The sequence below is a fragment of the Dendrobates tinctorius genome, unplaced genomic scaffold, assembly GCF_039654945.1.
Source record: "Dendrobates tinctorius isolate UK_male_01 unplaced genomic scaffold, ASM3965494v1 ptg000041l, whole genome shotgun sequence".
Taxonomy (NCBI): Eukaryota; Metazoa; Chordata; class Amphibia; order Anura; family Dendrobatidae; genus Dendrobates; species Dendrobates tinctorius.
In genome coordinates this window covers 2,533,936-2,556,396 of record NW_027361709.1, presented here as the reverse complement: position 1 = coordinate 2,556,396, position 22,461 = coordinate 2,533,936, and the positions used below count along the sequence as shown (strand labels likewise).

General features: G+C 44.5%; 1 protein-coding gene across 7 annotated transcripts in view; it reads right to left on the bottom strand.

Annotated features, from left to right (window-relative positions):
- The window catches only part of GRIP2 (glutamate receptor interacting protein 2), a 280,364-nt gene that overhangs the window by 19,585 nt on the left and 238,318 nt on the right, over window positions 1–22,461 (bottom strand). For all 7 annotated transcript variants that reach the window (XR_012232067.1, XM_073574993.1, XM_073574994.1 and 4 more), the window contains exons 2-12: window positions 15,928–16,008; window positions 14,341–14,476; window positions 14,111–14,256; window positions 13,504–13,590; window positions 12,566–12,641; window positions 6,439–6,584; window positions 4,351–4,498; window positions 3,719–3,888; window positions 2,800–2,925; window positions 2,282–2,443; window positions 1,839–2,025 (exon numbers count right to left, since the gene is read on the bottom strand). Coding sequence is in view for 6 of the 7 variants with exons in the window: in XM_073574993.1 (XP_073431094.1) it covers window positions 1,839–2,025; window positions 2,282–2,443; window positions 2,800–2,925; window positions 3,719–3,888; window positions 4,351–4,498; window positions 6,439–6,584; window positions 12,566–12,641; window positions 13,504–13,590; window positions 14,111–14,256; window positions 14,341–14,476; window positions 15,928–16,008 (1,465 nt within the window). In the remaining variant the exon portion in view is untranslated. The remainder of the gene's footprint in view (window positions 1–1,838; window positions 2,026–2,281; window positions 2,444–2,799; window positions 2,926–3,718; window positions 3,889–4,350; window positions 4,499–6,438; window positions 6,585–12,565; window positions 12,642–13,503; window positions 13,591–14,110; window positions 14,257–14,340; window positions 14,477–15,927; window positions 16,009–22,461) is intronic.

Here is a 22,461-nt window from a genome sequence, read left to right as displayed (position 1 = left end):
ACTGCCATTACACCTTCTAGTGCAGACACTTGGTTCGATAAAATAATGCAGCATTTTCACCCACGGGAACATGGCCTAATGGTCATTTCAGTCATAATATTCAATAGCAGCGAATGGCCACTAGATGGCATTGTAGTACAGTCATAGTATATGCAAAAGCATGTAGTGGCATGACATGGACACTAGATGGCACTGTAGTACTGTTATAATAGATGGAAAAGCATGCAGTAGCATGACATGGACATTAGATGGCACCGTAGTACTGTTATAATAGATGGAAAAGCATGCAGTAGCATGACATGGACACTGGATGGCACTGTAGTACTGTTATAATAGATGGAAAAGCATGCAGTAGCATGACATGGACACTGGATGGCACTGTAGTACTGTTATAATAGATGGAAAAGCATGCAGTAGCATGACATGACCACTAGATGGCACTGTAGTACTGTCATAATAGATGGAAAAGCATGCAGTAGCATGACATGGCCACTAGATGGCACTGTAGTACTGTCATAATAGATGGAAAAGCATGCAGTAGCATGACATGGCCACTAGATGGCACTGTAGTTCTGTCATAATAGATGGAAAAGCATGCAGTAGCATGACATGGCCACTAGATGGCACTGTAGTACTGTCATAATAGATGGAAAAGCATGCAGTAGCATGACATGGCCACTAGATGGCACTGTAGTTCTGTCATAATAGATGGAAAAGCATGCAGTAGCATGACATGGCCACCAGATGGTAACTTTTAAGGTTTGTGTTCCTTATCATTTTTATCTCCTGTTGCCCAAATATCACCAAAATATTCTGGAGCCCAGTACACACAAGTAGTCACTGTCACCTATACAAAATGGCATTCAACCAGGAGATTGGACCCAACTCTGAGGACATTTTCAGAATTTTGCAGATGTTACAGACAATTTCCACAGGAAGGCCTAAAACCATTGGGGTCCATGACCAGGTAAGAGGGGGGCAGTGTAAGGTTACCTACCTACAGGTGGACAGACTCCTGGAAGGACAAACTACATCTACTGCTATGTAAATGGTGCATCCGTGACACCAAACTATGCCCCTGACCCCACTCGTGCGCCCCAAATCTGCTCTAGTGGCCAAGGCACATGTCCAGGGTCCATTTCCCCCTATGCAAATACCTAAAAGAAAAAAAAAAGTGAAATAAAATGATAACGAAATCTTCCCATTCTGAAGGCGAGAGCAGTCGGTCCTCTTCAGGCGAGGACATAATGGATCCCAGCAGGTATGAGAGGAGAGGGAGCGATGACCGGGGGCCAGATCATTCCACTCTCCACAGCCCGGTGTCTGCCCCTGGGGCCGAGCCCTGACCCCAATACCGGAGACGGAGCAGCAACAACCACCGTGATTTAGTTATTTGGAAGCATCGCGACCAGAAACCGGAACAGACGACAAGGAAAACGGAATTGTTCCTGGGTGTCGATACAGAAGCTAATTAAAATTCGCAGTCAATTATCACCCGGGGCGGCAGCAGAGATATAGATCTCCTGTGCTTGTGGGGGAGCGACCAGCAGACATGACCGACCGCCGTCTAGTCCACACGTGCTGCACAAGTAAATGTCAGAGTCTGGACTCGCTGCTGAAGCCCCCTAGAAACCTGCAGATCAATAGGGGATTACAGAGGACCCCAACCAAAACACATTATCCAGCCCTCTGCTATTAGCTCCACTCAAAGAGGAAGTCTCATTAAAAAGCACCAAAGGCGGATATGGAAGCCTTGAAAGGCGACAACCACCTGTGTGACATGAGAACGAGCTCAGATCAGTTGTCACAAGGAGCACAGAGGCTGCAGAGCATCTCACCTCTCAGCAGGGCTGTCCGGCTCGATGAATCGGATCAGCGGGGGAGAAGACAGGGTCTCCGTGGCAAATATTCCTCCCTGCAGCTGAATGCCAAATCCGTTTAAAGGGTCGCCCCGTAGGACAATCTCTGTGATTTCTGTATGTATGATCTGTCCGCCGGGGCCCACAGTGCTGGAAGCCAAGGATACTGCGGAGACAGGAGAAGAAGAGTCGCCATGTATAGAATCGCTCCTGTGCAAGGTGATATGGCGCCTCCACCATGTTCTAGTCTCCTCCCATTCACACAGCAAACACCCCCGAGGGCCGCTCCTGCCCTATGAGAGCGATGCATGCATGTATGCATGTATGTATGTAGATCACCAAATTCATAATTATGCCGCCCCTTTAAGACACAGAACCTATTTGACGACCCTGCCACTGTATGTATTGAGCAGAGCCCTTACATGAGCTTTTATGGTCCTTCCTACGCTGCTGCCGCCGGCGGGTCATGGTGGTCCTCGGGCTCATCTGATGTGCAGAGCGGGGGAGGGTGTTGGAATTCTGGCTGCTACTAAACCCTGGGGTTCCGGCTGAGGAAGAGGAAGAGAAGTTGGTGGCGACCAACGCTGCAGATAAGGAAGGGTTAAAAATCAAGTCAAGCCTTTAATTATAATGCAAAAGATTTTGACAATTTTACAAAACTTGGATCAGAAAAAGCTGTCAGAATTCTTAATTCAGAGCAGAAATCTCCCAGCAACCCCTGCTTGTTCAGTGGCTGCGACCAGTCTGGTGTAAAGATGCCATTTTTTAGAGTAGAAATTACAAGACCAGAAACGTATATAGAAAGACGTCGCCACACCCTGCTGCTCTACAGGGGCACCAGTCGCCTAGTAAGGGGGTGTATGGGCACCAGCCTGCTGACTGTTTCCAGTAACAACCAGCTGAACTGTGAATACAGCTCTACCATGGTGGTGTCACGTACATTTACAGTAGTCCTGATTCGAGCTGGGGTTCCAGGTGGGGGTCTTGCAGTGCCCTGGGTGGTGCGTGTGACAGTAGTTGATGCAGGGGTCCCAGCAGTGGTGGTGCTCACTTTTTTGCACTTTAACTAGAAAAATTAAAAGAAACCCGTAAAATGGATAGAACGATGAGCATAAAAAAAGCCAAGAATATATCACCAGTGCAAATGCCTGTATGGTACCGAGAATTACTCTAATCACAGCCAGAGCTGCATGCAGAATTCTGCCGGCCTCCTATACAGCTCTGCACATGGTGCATTGTGGGAGAGCAATGAAAGCACATACACTCACACATTCAGTATCTGTCACAACAGTGCGTTCTGTTTCTGGCCAAGGGATATAACTGAACTATGAATGCAGCTCTGGATTTGTCTGGAGAAAATAAGACAAGTAGATGATTCACCATTTGACCACCAGTGACCCCGGGAGGCATTTCTAACAGATCCTATTGCTCACTTTGGGATAAGCGGCAACACAGGTCCTGCAGCCGCTTATCTTCTCATCCATAGAGCCGACGTGTGTGCAGCCTCAGCCGTGGTCGCGTCACCATTACATGGCGTCATGTTTTCACTATGGTTGGGGCCATGAATAACCACCCGGGTGAGAGCCGTCCCCCACTGCGCAGGTAATATCCTACGCCTTGTAATCAATGGCAGTGATTTCACCCTTTAAAGCTGCGGCCAGATTCAATGTCGTGGGATATATCCCGCAGAGCATCGCTCCAACCTTGCCCAGTCAGATAACAGCCCTTCATGGATGAGAAGAGAGTTTTCCTCCGCAGACTGACTGCAGGCAGCCGACTCCGACCTTCACCAGGCCGGCCTGGGATCCCGTCACATGGCACCCGGGGGGACTCCGCATGCAGCGAGCTCATGGACTGACCAGTCTCTGGTGGCCTCAGAGAGAGGCGGCTGTGATGTGCCGGGAGGATCTCCAGCTTCACATTCTCCATGGTGCTCGCGAGCAGCTGCGTAGCCTCCATCACAGTGCAATGCTCCGTACTGGTGCCGTCTATGGAGAGGATGTGATCACCGGGGTGAAGGGCGCCGCACCTGCAAAACAAAGGGGGGAAGTCACATATTCTGTGTCTACCGGCTCAAATCCACCAAGGGATCAGCACCCCAAAAATCAGGAAAATGACTGTCCGATACTAAGTCCTGCAGAACAAGCAAAATGTACTGCAGCAAAGTCTGCACCAAACGTCTGTACAAGGAAGGGCATTATTAGCACGCAGGTGGAGCAGCATTTATTGTGGGGGATACAAAACATATAGTCAAGAAAATCATTGGCATTATACAGAATTAAAGTTGAAATCTCCCAATATTTCCTGCTGCATAGGCAGAATAGTGAGTGCAGCTCTGGAGTATAATACAGGATGTAACTCAGGATCAGTAATGTAATGTATGTACACAGTGACTGCACCAGCAGAATAGTGAGTGCAGCTCTGGAGTATAATACAGGATATAACTCGGAATCAGTACAGGATCAGTAATATAAATGACTTATATACTTGCCGGTCAACCACACTGGCAGGCTTGACTTTGTCGATAATTATGACTTGCTTGTTGCGGTGAGTGCCAGTGCTAAGAGATATTCCTAGCGTGGATCCTGGAGTCTTGGCTATTTCCACTAGCAGGGGTCCTGATGCGTTTGTCACAGTGTCTGATGGAGATACAGACAGAAATAGATTAGACTGATGAAGGGATACCAAGAAAGAGTAGAGCCTCCTCTGTGAGAGCCAATGTATACTCTAAGAAAACACTGAATATAAACTACATCACTGCCATATACAATATACCTACAAAGAGAAGGTACATGGTACCCAGATTGGTCAATTAGTGTGAGCCCACCAGGCACAACTAGACGACCTTACTTTGATGGGACCATGTGCTAATATTTATGAGACATGCCTCTCCTGAGCTAAAGCTGCAAATATAAGAGGCAGGAAGGATCCAGTAGTAATTAAAGCCAGTCTTAGTCCGACAGGAAGAGATCAGCAGAATATGGAGGTTGTCACCACCTGCCCGGGAGAGACATGCCCGATAAATATTAGGTTAGGGTCCATTCAGGGGGAGAGGTCTCCTTGTTGTGTCTGGTGGGCGCTCATGAATTGAACACTTTGTGCATCTTCAGTTTATCAGTATATTCCATAGCAGTGTAAAGTTCATACAGTTAATATTTCCACACATCTCAGCGCTCACAGAGGCGGCTGTATTCATTGGCCCCTGTTCACACTCGCTTCATTCTATGAGTAGGTGCTGGTCAGTCTTTGTAGACAGAGGCTTATCTTGTATATTCACTACACAACGACCTAGAATATAAACCAGAACACACACGAGTTCAGTCCTCCATGAGTTACTCGCTCTTTACTGGAGTCCACAGAGAAGATGCTGGAACCGCTCCAATCAATTAATTTCCTGCATCAGATGATAAGTGGGGTGACTGCGCCTTGGAGGGTTCCAACTTGTTAAATGACTCCTAGCGAAACGCATCAGTAATCTGCCGTTCTGTCCCTAGTGGAGTGAGGAGAACAACTTGCCAGGACTGGCACAAACACCACAGTAAGAGAAGACCCTTCCTGCCAACTACATTGCTGTATAGAAGGTCACCAGCCACGACCGAAATCCCTACCAGCGAACAAGACGCCAACCACATATAATCCTACAGGGCATCCAACATTACAGTATCACGTAACTACATCCCTGCAGCCACCACTAGGGGGAGCTCCCTGTATACAGAGATATATGATAAGGTTCTGTCTGCAGCCACCACTAAGGGGCGCTCCCTGTATACAGAGATACATGATAAGATCCTGTCTGCAGCCACCACTAGGGGGAGCTCCCTGTATACAGAGATACATAATAAGATCCTGTCTGCAGCCACCACTAGGGGGAGCTCCCTGTATACAGAGATACATAATAAGATCCTGTCTGCAGCCACCACTAGGGGGAGCTCCCTGTATACAGAGATACATAATAAGATCCTGTCTGCAGCCACCACTAGGGGGAGCTCCCTGTATACAGAGATACATAATAAGATCCTGTCTGAAGCCACCACTAGGGGGAGCTCCCTATTTACAGATCTATAATAAACCGTGGCATGCTGCCAATTGCGGCATGCCATGCAGCCACTATGGGCCTGTTAGTCAGTGGCCCATACAGTTGAAAACAATGATGGGAAATGGAGCAGTTAGCTGACGCTACCACTCCCATCATTGCCCCACTGTGTTAGAACTCTTTTAGTGCAGAGGGCGCGATGATGTCCCTACAGCGTGCACTCTATGCCAAGAAGGGCAGAGGGACAGAAGACTGCAGAGACCGCAGCAGCAAGGAATGGGGAGAGGTATCTGTTTATTTTTCATGTATAGAGCACTATGTGGTGCATGTAATACTGTATGGAGGACGATATATGTGGAAAATGACTTTGTAAGGGCTGCAAAGTTGTGAGATATGCCTTTCTGTTACCCAGCCAAATATTAAGGTTTCTCCTTTTTTTTTTTCTTTTTTTTTTTTTTGGGGGGGAGGGGGCAAAAAGAATTCCAGCTAAGGGGCCACATGATATCATAGAGTATACTGCATTTCGATCCCAAGAAACAAGCTCACCCATAAGAGCAACATCATATTCAATCTGGAAGACTGCCTCCTGGCTGCACTGCCGGAGAATGTTCAGAGCGTCACAGAGAGGAACATTGTGTAGAGCGATGCCGTCCACACACAAAATCCTGTCCCCAACTTTCAAAGTTCCTTCCCTGAAAGAAAAAAGTTTCAAAATGAGCAATGAAAGTCGCCAAACTCAGGAAAACAATCCGTTACAGAAAATATGATAGTTGTTATATTCTTGTACATAGGGGCAGTATTATAGTAGTTATATTCTTGTACATAGGAGCAGTATTATAGTAGTTATATTCTTGTACATAGGAGCAGTATTATAGTAGTTATATTCTTGTACATAGGGGGCAGTATTATAGTAGTTATATTCTTGTACATAGGGGGCAGTATTATAGTAGTTATATTCTTGTACATAGGAGCAGTATTATAGTAGTTATATTCTTGTATATAGGGGGCAGTATTATAGTAGTTATATTCTTGTACATAGGGGGCAGTATTATAGTAGTTATATTCTTGTACATAGGGGCAGTATTATAGTAGTTATATTCTTGTATATAGGGGGCAGTATTATAGTAGTTATATTCTTGTACATAGGAGCAGTATTATAGTAGTTATATTCTTGTATATAGGGGGCAGTATTATAGTAGTTATATTCTTGTACATAGGGGCAGTATTATAGTAGTTATATTCTTGTACATAGGGGCAGTATTATAGTAGTTATATTCTTGTACATAGGGACAGTATTATAGTAGTTATATTCTTGTACATAGGGGGCAGTATTATAGTAGTTATATTCTTGTACATAGGAGCAGTATTATAGTAGTTATATTCTTGTACATAGGAGCAGTATTATAGTAGTTATATTCCTGTACATAGGAGCAGTATTATAGTAGTTATATTCTTGTACATAGGAGCAGTATTATAGTAGTTATATTCTTGTACATAGGAGGCAGTATTATAGTAGTTACATTCTTGTACATAGGGGCAGTATTATAGTAGTTATATTCTTGTACATAGGGGGCAGTATTATAGTAGTTATATTCTTGTATATAGGGGCAGTATTATAGTAGTTATATTCTTGTATATAGGGGCAGTATTATAGTAGTTATATTCTTGTACATAGGAGCAGTATTATAGCAGTTATATTCTTGTACATAGGGGGCAGTATTATAGTAGTTATATTCTTGCACATAGGGGGCAGTATTATTGCAGGCTGGTTCCATAGAATAGCAGTATTTTACTATTGGATCTAATATATCTGCAGGATCAATAGAGGAGTTTAACCCATTCATCTCCCCTATTCTTTTGAGTAAGGACACATCAATATCTTTAAAAAGCTGATCAGACATCAGTCATAATTACGGTAGCCCTCGCTTCCCCCTCCAGGTGTCTGTGAAATTCTCAGTTATCTTTCAGGAAGAATTTTCCAAGCGCATAACTTAGCGAATTAAAATGACAAATGCTAAATCATCCCCGATATCCAACAGTGTCTCACTTTGATCAGGACAATCTGCTTAGGTCTGCCTGTCACCGCCGGGGCACCTGTATATCTTAATGGAAATTTTGCTCATTGATTTAATGTTAAGAATCAAGAGACTAAGTAAGGAGGATGCTGCAGGGATTCGGGCAGCCTGGTCTACAAGGTCATTGTGTCAAAACCATTCTGTTGAGGGGGGAAAGGCAGATGTGATGGCATGAAGAATAACAGGTCGGCCAAGGTCATATACGAGTGATGTCATTAGAACAGGGAAGAAGCCGGAATTCTAATGACGATGAATATAAAATGACAGGAAAGATGGAGCGTTCTCCAACTACAGCAGAACTACAACACCCAGTCATAGATTGTATTCCGCCAGTCCAGACAAGAGGATCAATGCCAATCTAGTGCACCCTCAAAAAAACAACAAAATACCTCAACCGTTTTATGAAAGTCCTGAAAACATTTTAGTAAAATGTTTAATTTTTTCTGGATATCCATAACAAACTATGTGACAGTTTTAAAGGGCAAAACAAACAAAAAATACATATATGACAGTAGTTTATCCTGGGTTATAAATATTTGGTTTCTACTGGTCTGTGGTTTATTAATTTACTTCTCAAAATCAATTTGATAATCTAGGATAATCCTCCCCTAGTGACAAATATTATAAAGATTGTGTAGTGATCAAGTTACATCCTGTATTATACTCCAGAGCTGCACTCACTATTCTGCTGGTGCAGTCACTGTGTACATACATTACTGATCCTGAGTTACATCCTGTATTATACTCCAGAGCTGCACTCACTATTCTGCTGGTGCAGTCACTGTGTACATACATTACTGATCCTGAGATACATCCTGTATTATACCCCAAAGCTGCACTCACTATTCTGCTGGTGCAGTCACTGTACATACATTACATTACTGATCCTGAGTTACATTCAGTATTATACTGCAGAGCTAAACTCACTATTCTGCTGGTGCAGTCACTGTGTACATACATTGCATTACTGATCCTGAGTTACATCCAGTATTGTACTGCAGAGCTGCACTCACTATTCTGCTGGTGCAGTCACTGTGTACATACATTACTGATCCTGAGTTACATCCTGTATTATACTCCTGAGCTGCACTCACTATTCTGCTGGTGCAGTCACTGTGTACATACATTACATTACTGATCCTGAGTTACATCCTGTATTATACCCCAGAGCTGCACTCACTATTCTGCTGGTGCAGTCACTGTGTACATACATTACATTACTGATCCTGAGCTACATCCTGTATTATACTCCAGAGCTGCACTCACTATTCTGCTGGTACAGTCACACTGTGTACATACATTACTGATCCTGAGTTACATCCTGTATTATACCGCAGAGCTGCACTCACTATTCTGCTGGTGCAGTCACTGTGTACATACATTACATTACTGATCCTGAGTTACATCCTGTATTATACTCTAGAGCTGCACTCACTATTCTGCTGGTACAGTCACTATGTACATAGATTACATTACTGATCCTGAGTTACATCCTGTATTATACTCCAGAGCTGCACTCACTATTCTGCTGGTGCAGTCACTGTGTACATACATTACATTACTGATCCTGAGTTACACCCTGTATTATACCCCAGAGCTGCACTCACTATTCTGCTGCTGAAGTCACTGTGTACATACATTACTGATCCTGAGTTACACCCTGTATTATACCCCAGAGCTGCACTCACTATTCTGCTGCTGCAGTCACTGTGTACTTGCTTTCACTACTACAAATGGGCAGAGTAGGAAACTAATAAAATATAACCTTTACTTGGTAAATTTTAAGAAGCAGAAGAAGAGAAATGTTCTTACAAATACTCTTCTTACATAGTGACAATAAGAACTGGAAACTTTGGGACTGGAAACCTGGTGGGAGCGTTGGAGGGGGAAGTTTTTTGGAAGTGCAGTCCCTCATTCATAACTATTAGAGGGATACAGAGAGTATGGTCTACGGCCAAGGAGACAATGTGTATAGTGGGATACTTTCATTACTTACCCAACTACCCAGAATGTGAGAAGTTAGAATGCTTTCCTGTAGACACCGGCAAAACAAAGGGCTCTACCGGATTCCACAATTAACCAGAGACAGCCAGTGTAAGGCTTTTAAGGAATTTCAGGAAGAGCTGGTCATTTTGAGAACGGGATTTTACCAGTACGCTCCATTGGGACATGCTTTTACAATGCAAAAATCGGCAAACTCTACTTATTTAGAGCACGGGGGCCACAATCTTAGATAGACCGTGTAGTCAGAGAAGGCTCGACGAGGAGCATCATCTCGCTCCACTAGAAATGTTTGATGGAGGGAGTTCTTAAAAAAATGGTGTTGTACCCTTAAAACCAAAATGGGAGCGGGATGTAGGCCCAATTAGTGAGGTTACGTTGGAGGAAATCTTACAATCAGTTTCTAAAGTATCAATGAGCGAGGTACAATGTCACATTATTACTGGCTCCATAGAGCATACAACACTTCCTTGAGGCTACATACCATTGGGTATAAACATTACAGCTGCTTTACCCTGAAATGCGATGTAATGTGGAGGGACCCTAAACGTCACAAGTTCCAGATCTCATAATCCAGTGTGCTGGAATGTGAAACTCCATTAGATCCTATGGTTTTCCTGATAGGTGATTATGGTGGCTCAACAACGATCTGTTCCACGTCTGCTTTACCAGGACAGAAAATGAATTGCTCTTCATTGGAAGGATACCGACCCTCCTAACATACAAGAATACATTCCCAAAATTAACTGCATGCTCCGCCTAGAGAGAGAGGTGTTTCAAAAGAGAGGAACCCTAATTAAATTTGAAAAACTGTGAGGCCCCATGGCTGGATTCCCCGGGCTGTAATGTTACCGTGGTCAGGATTACCAATGGGCGCACCTGTTAATTAATCAACGGAGACCCCATTAGTGTTATGTGAAAAAGTGCTTTAGATAATGCTCCCTGAGGAACACAAATGTCCGAACTAATAAGGAGAGATAGGACAGGGGTACAATAAGTGAATATAGCAGAAATTTCATCTATTAATGATAGGTGGAATGTGACAGCGGAGGGTGTGTATGAGATTTGTAAAGAACTTGGAAAGTTTGTAATCTTTTCATAAAGAAGATGTGTATAAAGTTTACTCCATCTGTTATTATGATGCAATTATTGTTTAGAGGGTGGGAAAGGCAAAAACAACAAAGAGATCCGAAAGACTCTCTCACATACAGCACATGACGGACACTTGGACATCGCCTTGAAGAAACACATATCAATGCGCTGAAAGACTTTCCTGAATCTGAGCACGGGAAGGGGAAGGTTGGGATAGCGAGGATTAAGGTTTGTATTTTATTATTACTCTCTTTTGTTTTTGAAAATGTTTAATAAAAGTTACCCAATTTAAAAAGAACTGGTAACTTTAGGGCCGTTGTTATCAGAGGTGCATTTCCCACATGATTTCACTCGATCTTTTAGCTCAGTATAGATTTGTATAAACCACCACTGAATAGTGAAATGTGGAGTAGAGGGATTAATCAGGCGAATCCAGACTGGGAAAGATGGAAATTCACAGCCTGCAGCCCATTACTGACGCCGGCCTTCGTGATATAATCAGGGTCACCACCGTGCTCTCTTCTCCTGCAATGAATTCATGAATGTTCCTATTTCCTCTAAGGGTGTGCGCACACGGTGCGGATCAGCAGCAGAACTGCAAGTGATGTACAGTACCATTAAAGGCAATGTAAATCAAAATCCGCAGTGCACATCCTGCGGATTTTTCCGCGCAGATTTGCTGCGGATTGAAAACTGCAGCCTGTCATTTCTTTTGTGCAGTTCTGCTGCAGTTTTACACCTGCTCCATTCTAGAAATCCGCAGGTGTAATCTGCAGGGGAAAACCGCACAAAAACTGCAGTAAATCCGCACTAATCAGCAGGTAAAATGCAGGTAATTTGAGCTGCGGATTTAGCAAAATCTGCGCGGAAAATTCCACAGCAGATTCCGTACCGTGTGCACATACCCTGACTCTAAACTTAGCTGAACTAACTGGCTGGTGGCATTAGTGGCACTGATAGTAGTGTACAGAGAGCAGCTGTCCTGATCCACGGTCCTAGGCGTTTCATCATGCAGAGCGGAAATCCCCCAGCAGTCCCCGCTAGGTTTGGGCATCCTCATCCCACCTCTGTGCAGATGAACCAAGGATCTAATGCAGTTAACCCCTCTGCTGTGTACAAGATACGGATTACTGGACGGGTTGCGGACTATTGGACTTGCCAAGTATTGAGACTACAGATTGCTGTTGATCCACTTTGTATTTTAGACGTCAGACACATCCAGCTTGCTGCTTCGCCCGTATGTAAATCTTTCCTAAGAGACGGGACTTTTATTTAACGGTGGAATTAGTGGAGTTGCTCATCCGCCGTCCTAAACTGTCTGCTGTGGAATTAAAGCCACATTAACAGTCATTTGCAATATGCCTTCCGCTCCGTGCCTGTTGTAAGTAATACGGGGGACGGATTTATCAAAGTGCCAGACTGTGGATCCTGCTGTTGTCCTCACGAATGCTGTGTGTAACCAGTTGTGTGCCGGGTGCTGGCACGTCCCCCCGGGGTTACCATACCTGTCTGCAGGTCCGCCCGGTCTCACGTAGGTAATCACCAGAGGCCTGGATTTGTGCCAGTCGTCCTGTGCACCTCCTGAAAAGCAAAGTACATGAAGCCATATGCATGATGCATCGTACCCCCCTCAGACACATTGAATTATATAATTCTGTATATACATACGGTAACTATCCCCTCCCACCAGCCATTACATGCCACTTGTAGTACTGGCAGCACCTGCTTTTGTCCTGTGCCACAACGGCGCTTACCTGACATATAAAAAGTAATCACCTACCATGTTCAGGTGCCCTGGAGGTGTCTCGGATCAGACAGGCCCAAAACAGCAAGGTAAGTAACAATCACCTATTAGCTAGACCCTATTCTTAAAGGGACGCAGACGCTGCCTGTAGTGCCTCCTCCATAGGCCTCAGTGCTGCGGAGCTGCAGTACAGCTTTATACATGATCTCCGATCCCTCTGGGAATTACAAGGGACGTCCACAACTGAGGATAACAAGGGGTGAAAGCTCAATGGAGCATAAACGGAAAATACCGCAAGCAGCATCGACACTGTGTCGGGCGATCGCCCTGCGCTGCCTCACGTGGTCGCCTGTGTTCACACAGCCCCAGATATTTTCCAGATTTATATGGCCTGGCTACAGTGTATTATTAAAGGTCATTCTGGAAATGGTTGTAGGAAATGCATGAATTAAACATGGCGACCTTTACAGCTCCCACGAGAGTTTCTTTCCAAGATTTGTAAATGTAAAATACCCCTTGTCGTGCAGGAGTATGAACGCAGGGCACGTAGTGCTGCAGTGCTAGCTAGTTTGCTATTCAGGAGTCTGGGAAAGCTGGGTATCCATACTGGTTGTTCCCCAGCTCTCCAGAAATAGAATGAGCTGTGATTAAGCAGAAGGGAATTTTAGGGTGTTTGTAATTGAACTCCGCTGCATTCACCTCTCATAACAAACCCAAAGCTGTTTCCTTCTTTGCACAAAGTGATCTCCAGCGTCTTTGGGATGATGGCAGCATTGTTATCTGGAGCTGGAAAATAGGAGAAAATTCACTGAGTATTTTAAAGGAGGAAATTCAGACCCGTCATATAACACTACATGAAACATCAACACTTTCTCCCACCTGTAACTAATTATTTAGGGTCCCCTGAATAATAAAGTGGGGATAGCTGTTAATGGGGTTGCACCAAGGTTGTAAGTTGTCCTATGTCTGTAAAATAGTAGATATTTTAAAGATCCCTGGGGGCTTTTAACGCTGGGACCCGCACTGCCGAGACCTGTCTAAACGGAGCAGAGGTGGAGCAAGTGCAGCTCTGCTCCATTTACTGTCTATGGGACGGCCATGTCCTACCTCGGGATCGATGGGGGTCCCACCCCGCAATTAATAAATTATCCTTAAAAATATGCAACCTTGTTCCAACCCCTTTAAGGATATTAGAAGTCATCTTCGCATCCTTTGACTTTCGCTCTCCTCAGTGCTCTCTAATAGACGCCAGGCGACATATGCCCCCATTTTACACCATAGTGCCATGACATGAGCGCTCACTTACAGACCACAGGCAGCTCGTACTCCACCTCCAGCACCACTCTCTCCCCCACGTTCTTCAGCAGGCTGATAATCTCTTCGTGGCGCAGTTTTGTCAGATTAATGCCATTCACAGACTTTATATAATCCCCGATATTCAGCTGGTCACTTCTGTACATAAATATAATATAATGGTTATGAAAACGACTGCAACCCAGAATCCTCACCCATAGGGAGTTGTGACGCAGAGCTCACCTGGCCGCCAGGCCTCCCGGCCTCAAGTTGGACACTCTGGGTTTGCCATCCTTGTCTGTGCCGCCCGAGATGGTGAGTCCCAATGTGCTGCCTTCTTTCTTGATGAGCTCCACAATGGTCACTCCCCGGAACTCCTCTGAGGAGCAAAGAAACACAAAGGATAATAACTACCCCCATCCTCCAGCGTCGTGGAGGATTTACTAAAGCTGCACAGTGACCCTCGGGAATGAATGCAGGCAGATTTCACAGTGATGTATGCACCATACGTCATGCTGGAGTCTTATGGTCATAACGTTCTTGCAGTTGACAAGGACAATGATGGGTCATCCGGTCAGTCCAGCTGCTGCCAGCCAGGTCACCAATGGGACCAATAGGTCCGTAGCCGACAAAGCCATTCTCTAACAATTCTTCTAAGCCATTTCTGCTGTTGGGAGCACTGGGTGACAACAGATAGGGCCTCAAATACAGGCTGACACCCAAAGTCCTGGACAGCTCTAGTTATACGTGAGAAAGCTGGAGACGCTGCAGCGTTGGTCATTAGTGTAATCACCCAGCTTTCCCAGCAGCAGATATAACAAACTGTTGAATATGCAAACAATCTGATTTCCGGAAAGTGTGCGCCCCGCGGGCGGTTTGTGTTCTTTCCCTTAAGAGCATTTCACAGATTATTTTTGGTTTTCGCTTTAAGCGATATAAATATTCAGTGACCCATAAAAAAAAAAGACGGAAAAGCAATGAAATGCGCTGGAAGCACGGGATAGGAATCGAATTAGCACTTAGAAGTGGCAGGGAAAGGGCACAGGAGGGGTTAAGCTGGCCCTCGGCGCTGCTCTGATCGCTCCTGGATGACTGACTGCTCTGCTGGAGTCCTCGTCCTATCAATCTCACCTGCTGATGGAATTATCGGCTGCCCATGCCGGCTCCTCGCCCGCCCCGCGCACACTTCGTAATATGGCTGCAGATGGCACCTTGCGGGGATATTAATGCTTCCTCGCTGTGGTTTAATTTCTGTCCTGACAAAAATTCAAATTGTAGTTTCGGGGGCCCCGCTGCTCCGAGGCGACTCGTGTGGAGTCAGGATTATTCGGAGGGAGTTAGGAAAACACACGTCAGAAACTCGCTGAAGCCTCTGCAGCCAAATATGCACCAAAAACTGCAACTGTCCGCCCAGGGGGCAAAAGCTCTGCTACACGAGGGAGCCGGACACCTACATCTATTACCAGAGATCCCCTTTAGCATCTCACATAAAACACATATGGTGCCCCCTCTTCTTGTGCCATTTTACCCCTGAACATGACGCTCAGACCCCTGTGCAGATTGAAAGCCCCCTGTAGAAAAGGGAGAGACATCACCCAGCAATAAAAGCTTCTCCATGAACCATCTCCTGACTTTGAGGTGTATATCAAAGTTTTGATTTTTGGGGTCAGGACTCAGGATAGTGATGGGCACCCAAATAATGAGGAGCTTCTCATGTGTATGTCCTTGATATATTGTGTGGGCTCATCGGGGGTGTAATCAATGATCAGAATGGCTGGATTCTCCGGGCGGATGAGCCAGGTGATCTGACTGATCTTACTGGGGACCTACCTGGAATGCTTTGCCGTCTGGAGACCAACGCCACATCGTTCCCCGACAGGTCTTTGCTGCCTTTGGAATAGGGTCCATCATCTATAAGAAGAGAGACGAGGAATCACATATAGAAACCATGCAGTCTGAAAGTTTTAGGTGTTTCTTCCTAAAAAATAAAAAAACATTTCATTATCACTTCAGAGCTGGGCATATTGCTAAAGAGAGGCTGCGTCAGGAAGAGACCCCCTTACCTAAGGAAATACCCTCAATGGACAACCATCCATTAAGCTGGCCGATTAGACGCGGGGGGGCCCAATAGTGGGGTCCTAGCAATAGCACAGTGATCAGAAAGCTGCTGGTGACAATGTTCAACCCCGATAAAGGTCAATCCAAGAGCTGGACCTCGGGCATTTATCAGAAGTCCGGGGGGTGGTCACATAACATGAACCCTATGTTCTAAAAGGGGGCTGCATAATTTACATTTTGGCTGTGCATGTGTATCCAAACAGGAGAGAGACATAAGAGAAGTCTGGCAGTGGCAAAGGATCAGACATACTACAATCCAACATGTCCAATCCTACCGTCTCCCAGGCGTCTGCTCCTGGGAAAGCGTTCAGACACCCTTGCTCACATTTGGGATTGGATAACACTCATTTAATATGTTAGGGACCACCTATCTCCCATCTTCTGGGTCTTGGATGTATATTTTTCTGTGGAAGATTTCATCCATTTATTGCAGGATATGCCACAGTTTCAGACACAATGCCGGTATTATTTTGCAATAATTGCAACTAAGTTAAATATTTTTGGCTTCCGGTAGTGATCTTCAGCCCTCATCTGCCACGAACCACAATCTGGAGGCCACAGGTTTGAGGGATAAATATTAGAACAGATGCAGACCCCTACCTATGGAACCATTAATGTGCTGCTATTAGAGAGGGGCTGGGCATGCGAGTACCAAAACCTGCATGGCTCATCTCCATCAATATTCGCACATGACAAAGTCACATTCTCAAGATAGAAGTCGGCCCAACACAGACCTGTGGGATCGAACCAAAACCAAGGACTACGGATGCAGATTGATAAATGTACGACGCTCGCGGTTGGCTTTTCTTGTGTTGTATGAGCTGCCAAATTCATTATACAAATGGTAAAGGGCTAAAACAAAACCTCAAAGTGGAGCAATCTTCCCATTGGATTTCTGTGTCCCTTTTCTAAATCTCCTGTTTCCTGAAGCAGTTGGGTCTCACAACCGTATGAAAACCTGAGCGCAGGAGAGGACCAGCTAATTCTCCATCTGATGACCCTTAGGACTGATGAAGGAGGGCTTGTAAAGATGCGGCACAGTTTTGTCTCAACATTTAACAAGCAACCAATATTTTGTTAGAAAACAAAGAGGACGATTGATATTTACATATTCTAATATATATATTTACATATTCACTATAATACTTAAATATTCTCTTATATATAGATATTGTTACATTTTTTTGCCAAAAGGGAAGCAAAATCAACAGTGCACTGCTGGAAATGTCTTACATCGACAGCCCGCAACGTTACATTTCTTACCCAGCTGATGCAATTTCTGTATAAGTTCATTTACAGCTTGTGAAAATCTAAAGAGTTTCTTGATGACAAAAAAAGAAAAAGAAATCTCAATCTGCCCATACGGTTGTATACATGTGTGTAGCCCTCCTAACTCTTCAAGGCCGGATCACGCCATATGCGGAGCATATTTTACACGGTGTGCAACCTCCAGTCTCCATATCTTCTGATTATTATTTATTTCTTACTTTTTCATCAAGTTCACGATAAGACAGATTTCAAGGACTGCACAATCCAAGGCTGCGAATCTGAGCTGTAAAATATGACAAGCCACCAAAAATAAATTTCAAATCAGCAGCTCCGGGAGATTGAAATCACAAGAGTAACGCCATAGCAAATACTGGAAGGAAACCCGTCTGATAAGAGGAGGATTAAGAGAACATCTTGTGTGGGCGATGTGCGAGACGTGGAATCAGCACTGCACCATGTACCACATTACTGGTTCCAATACAGGTAGTATACTGGGGAGGAGGAATCACCTGCTCCAAAAAAATACTGAGATACCGGAGCCATACAGCCATGAGGGGGGACACGCTCATATACAGGCTAAAGAGACTTCAGATATTCAGAAAAGGTAAAAATCTGTTAAACCCAAAAGGTTTTCAGATTTATCTTGAAGGAAACCACATTTCTGTCCACAAAGTCCAAGTGCTGTCCATATGAAAACTCTTGTACAGTAATTTCTAACAGGTGCTTGGGCATTTTTTATGGCACTGTGGCTGGCACTGCAGTGGGGGCACAATGGATGCCTCATCTACACTATGGAGGCACAGCAGAAGGCATCACTACAAGGGTACCGTGGATGGCACTTCTGGGGTCACATTATGTATGGAACCACTATGGACACTGTATGGATGGGATCATTATTGATGAGGACTATTGGGCAGTGCTAAGGCATGCTGCAAATTCAGATAGCATTGTTATGAAAAAAATATGGATGGCACCGCTGAGGGGACTGTGTCAAGCCCTGTTGCAAATTATAAAGGCACCTGTGTGGGTGCCATATGACTGTGACACCACTATGGAATACAATCAAAGTCACCTCTGTGGATACTATAGGTTGCACCATTGTAGGTACAGTATGAATGGCAGTGCTGTGGCTACTTCTGTGGGTTACTATGGATGGCAGCTCTGTGGAAATAACACATCTGTGGACACGATGGATGACAGTGCTGTTGTGAATAACACCACTCTGGTGACAATATGAATGGCACCAATGTGGGCACTACTAAGGAGACACCCTGGGTGGCAGCTCCATGAAGACACTATGGGAGACACCACTGGGAATACTATGGATGGCACCAATGTGGGCACTACTAAGGAGACACCCTGGGTGGCAGCTCCATGAAGAAACTATGGGAGACACCACTGGGAATACTATGGATGGCACCAATGTGGGCACTACTAAAGAGACACCCTGGGTGGCAGCTCCATGAAGACACTATGGAAGACACCACTCTGGGAATACTATGGATGGCTGCTCTGGGGATATGAATGCACCAGTGTGGGCACTACTAACTACTATGGAGACATTATGGATGACAGCTCTGTGGAGATATGATGGAAGGAACCGCTGTGGGTATGACATTAAGCCCGAATGCAATTTTTCAGGCTCCACAGCATAAAATCCCAGGGCTGTAAATAATCCAGTCCCTTTCCCCTGCCAGTGCTATGAATATTATAAACGATGAGGTGGTAGGGACGGTTTTCTAGATATTATAAGGGATAAACGGTGACGTCTCCGAGTAGTAGTAATCCAGTACAGGAAAGGTCAGTGGATATAGGTAATGTAAACCATCTACAGGGAACTTACGCCGACCAGTCATGGGCACCGGGCCCATCTTTAAATAACTTGGAGCAGAGAACTGCAGCTGAACTACGACAGGGCTGGCATTGCTGCCATACCGAGAACCCTACACCCCGGCATCTAAATGTATCCTCACATCATCAGAGAGCAAATCATGTTTCACAAGGAGAGAAACTTAACCCTTTGCTGCCACACCCACGCCATGTAACGATTATTTACAGCATCTACTAGATATTAAAAAAAGTGGCGCTACCCTTCGGACCACAGGGCAGACCCCTTTACCAAAGTCAAGGTATAGGGGGTTCAGATGTTAGCAGTGGGCCTCATTTCCTACATGAGGGTCCAGAGGCATAATGTTTAACCCTCTACAGGTGTCCTTGATGAGAGCATAAAGCCACTAGGGGGCATCATTTTGATTCTGATCATTGATTCAATGAATGTAAATTCAATACATATCACTACTGATAGAGGGCAGCGCGCTATATACTCCGCAGTGTCTTATCTGCTCACATCATAAAGCCGCCATACAACCGCAGCGCCAATCATCTGGGCAGTATAATTGGTTTATAGGAAGTAGAAGAACCCCCTACCGAGAAATATTCATTTACTAAAATGTTCTCACTAAGCAAATATCAGACAGAACACGGCTATCAAAAGAAGGCGTTTATCATAAATCTGCAGCACAGAAGTAATCCTAAAAAGGACGGGGATGGTTCACTACTGTGGGGAGAGCAAAATGGTGCAACATGGGCATCTCCCCGTTTATAGTGATACCATACTGGTACAACCTGGGCATCTCCTGTATATAATTATATATGTACAGCTGGTATAACCTGGGCATCTCCTGTATGTAATTATATATGTACAGCTGGTATAACCTGGACATCTCCTGTATATAATTATATATGTACAGCTGGTATAACCTGGGCATCTCCTGTATATAATTATATATGTACAGCTGGTATAACCTGGACATCTCCTGTATATAATTATATATGTACAGCTGGTATAACCTGGGCATCTCCTGTATATAATATATGTACAGCTGGTATAACCTGGGCATCTCCTGTATATAATTATACAGTTGTGGCCAAAAGTATTGACACCCCTGCAATTCTGTCAGATAATACTCAGTTTCTTCCTGAAAATGATTGCAAACACAAATTCTTTGGTATTATTATCTTCATTTAATTTGTATTAAATGAAAAAACACAAAGAATTGTCCTAAAGCCAAATTTGATATAATTCCACACCAAACATAAAAAAGAGGGTGGACAAAAGTATTGGCACTGTTCGAAAAACCATGTGATGCTTCTCTAATTTGTGTAATTAACAGCCCCTGTAACTTACCTGTAGCACCTAACAGGTGTTGGCAATAACTAAATCACACTTGCAGCCAGTTGACATGGATTAAAGTTGACACAACCTCTGTCCTGTGTCCTTGTGTGTACCACATTGAGCATGGAGAAAAGAAAGAAGACCAAAGAACTGTCTGAGGACTTGAGAAACCAAATTGTGAGGAAGCATGAGCAATCTCAAGGCTGCAAGTCCATCTCCAAAGACCTGAATGTTCCTGTGTCTACCGTGCACAGTGTCGTGAAGAAGTGTAAAGCCCATGGCACTGTGGCTAACCTCCCTAGATGTGGACGGAAAAGAAAAATTGACAAGAGATTTCAACGCAAGATTGTGCGGATGTTGGATAAAGAACCTCGACTAACATCCAAACAAGTTCAAGCTGCCCTGCAGTCCGAGGGTACAACAGTGTCAACCCATACTATCCGTCGGTGTCTGAATGAAAAGGGACTGTACGGTAGGAGACCCAGGAAGACCCCACTTCTTACCCAGAAACATAAAAAAGCCAGGCTGGAGTTTGCCAAAACTTACCTGAAAAAGCCTAAAACGTTTTGGAAGAATGTTCTCTGGTCAGATGAGACAAAAGTAGAGCTTTTTGGGCAAAGGCATCAACATAGTTTACAGGAGAAAAAAAGAGGCATTCAAAGAAAAAAAACACGGTCCCTACAGTCAAACATGGCGGAGGTTCCCTGATGTTTTGGGGTTGCTTTGCTGCCTCTGGCACTGGACTGCTTGACTGTGTGCATGGCATTATGAAGTCTGAAGACTAACAACAAATTTTGCAGCATAATGTAGGGCCCAGTGTGAGAAAGCTGGGTCTCCCTCAGAGGTCATGGGTCTTCCAGCAGGACAATGACCCAAAACACACTTTAAAAAGGACTAGAAAATGGTTTGAGAGAAAGCACTGGAGACTTCTAAGGTGGCCAGCAATGAGTCCAGACCTGAATCCCATAGACCACCTGTGGAGTGATCTAAAAATGGCAGTTTGGAGAAGGCACCCTTCAAATATCAGGGACCTGGAGCAGTTTGCCAAAGAAGAATGGTCTAAAATTCCAGCAGAGCATTGTAAGAAACTCATTGATGGTTACCGGAAGCGGTTGGTCGCAGTTATTTTGGCTAAAGGTTGTGCAAGCGAGTATTAGGCTGAGGGTGCCAATACTTTTGTCTGGCCCATTTTTGTAGTTTTGTGTGAAATGATCAATGTTTTGCTTTTTGCTTCATTCTCTTTTGTGTTTTTTCATTTAAGACAAATTAAATGAAGATAATAATACCAAAGAATTTGTGTTTGCAATCATTTTCAGGAAGAAACGGAGTATTATCTGACAAAATTGCAGGGGTGTCAATACTTTTGGTCACAACTGTATATGTACAGCCGCTATAACCTGGGCATCTCCTGTATATAATTATATATCTACAGCTGGTATAAGTTATATATCTTCCTGTATATAGTATTATGGACAGGGATGTTACAACCCGGGCTTGGTCTGGTGTAGGTAGTAGCTGCCTCCTCTTTATATGAGGCTGTTGGATTATATAAAGCAGCAGATGTATGAATTTACCTTGAGCGTCAATTATCTCGTTCAGTCGAGGTTGTTATAACAAGAACAGAAGCATGAAAACGTTTTTTTCCAGTCTCCGGAACGCTCCGATGCATCTCCCATGTAATAGGCTGAACGCTAGGACCCGGTCTGGGAAGAGTTAATATAATTCAGCTCAGTAAATCTAGGACGTTATATATTTTTGCTTGAATTATGCAAATCTTAAAATTCTGCTCATAGAAGCGGATT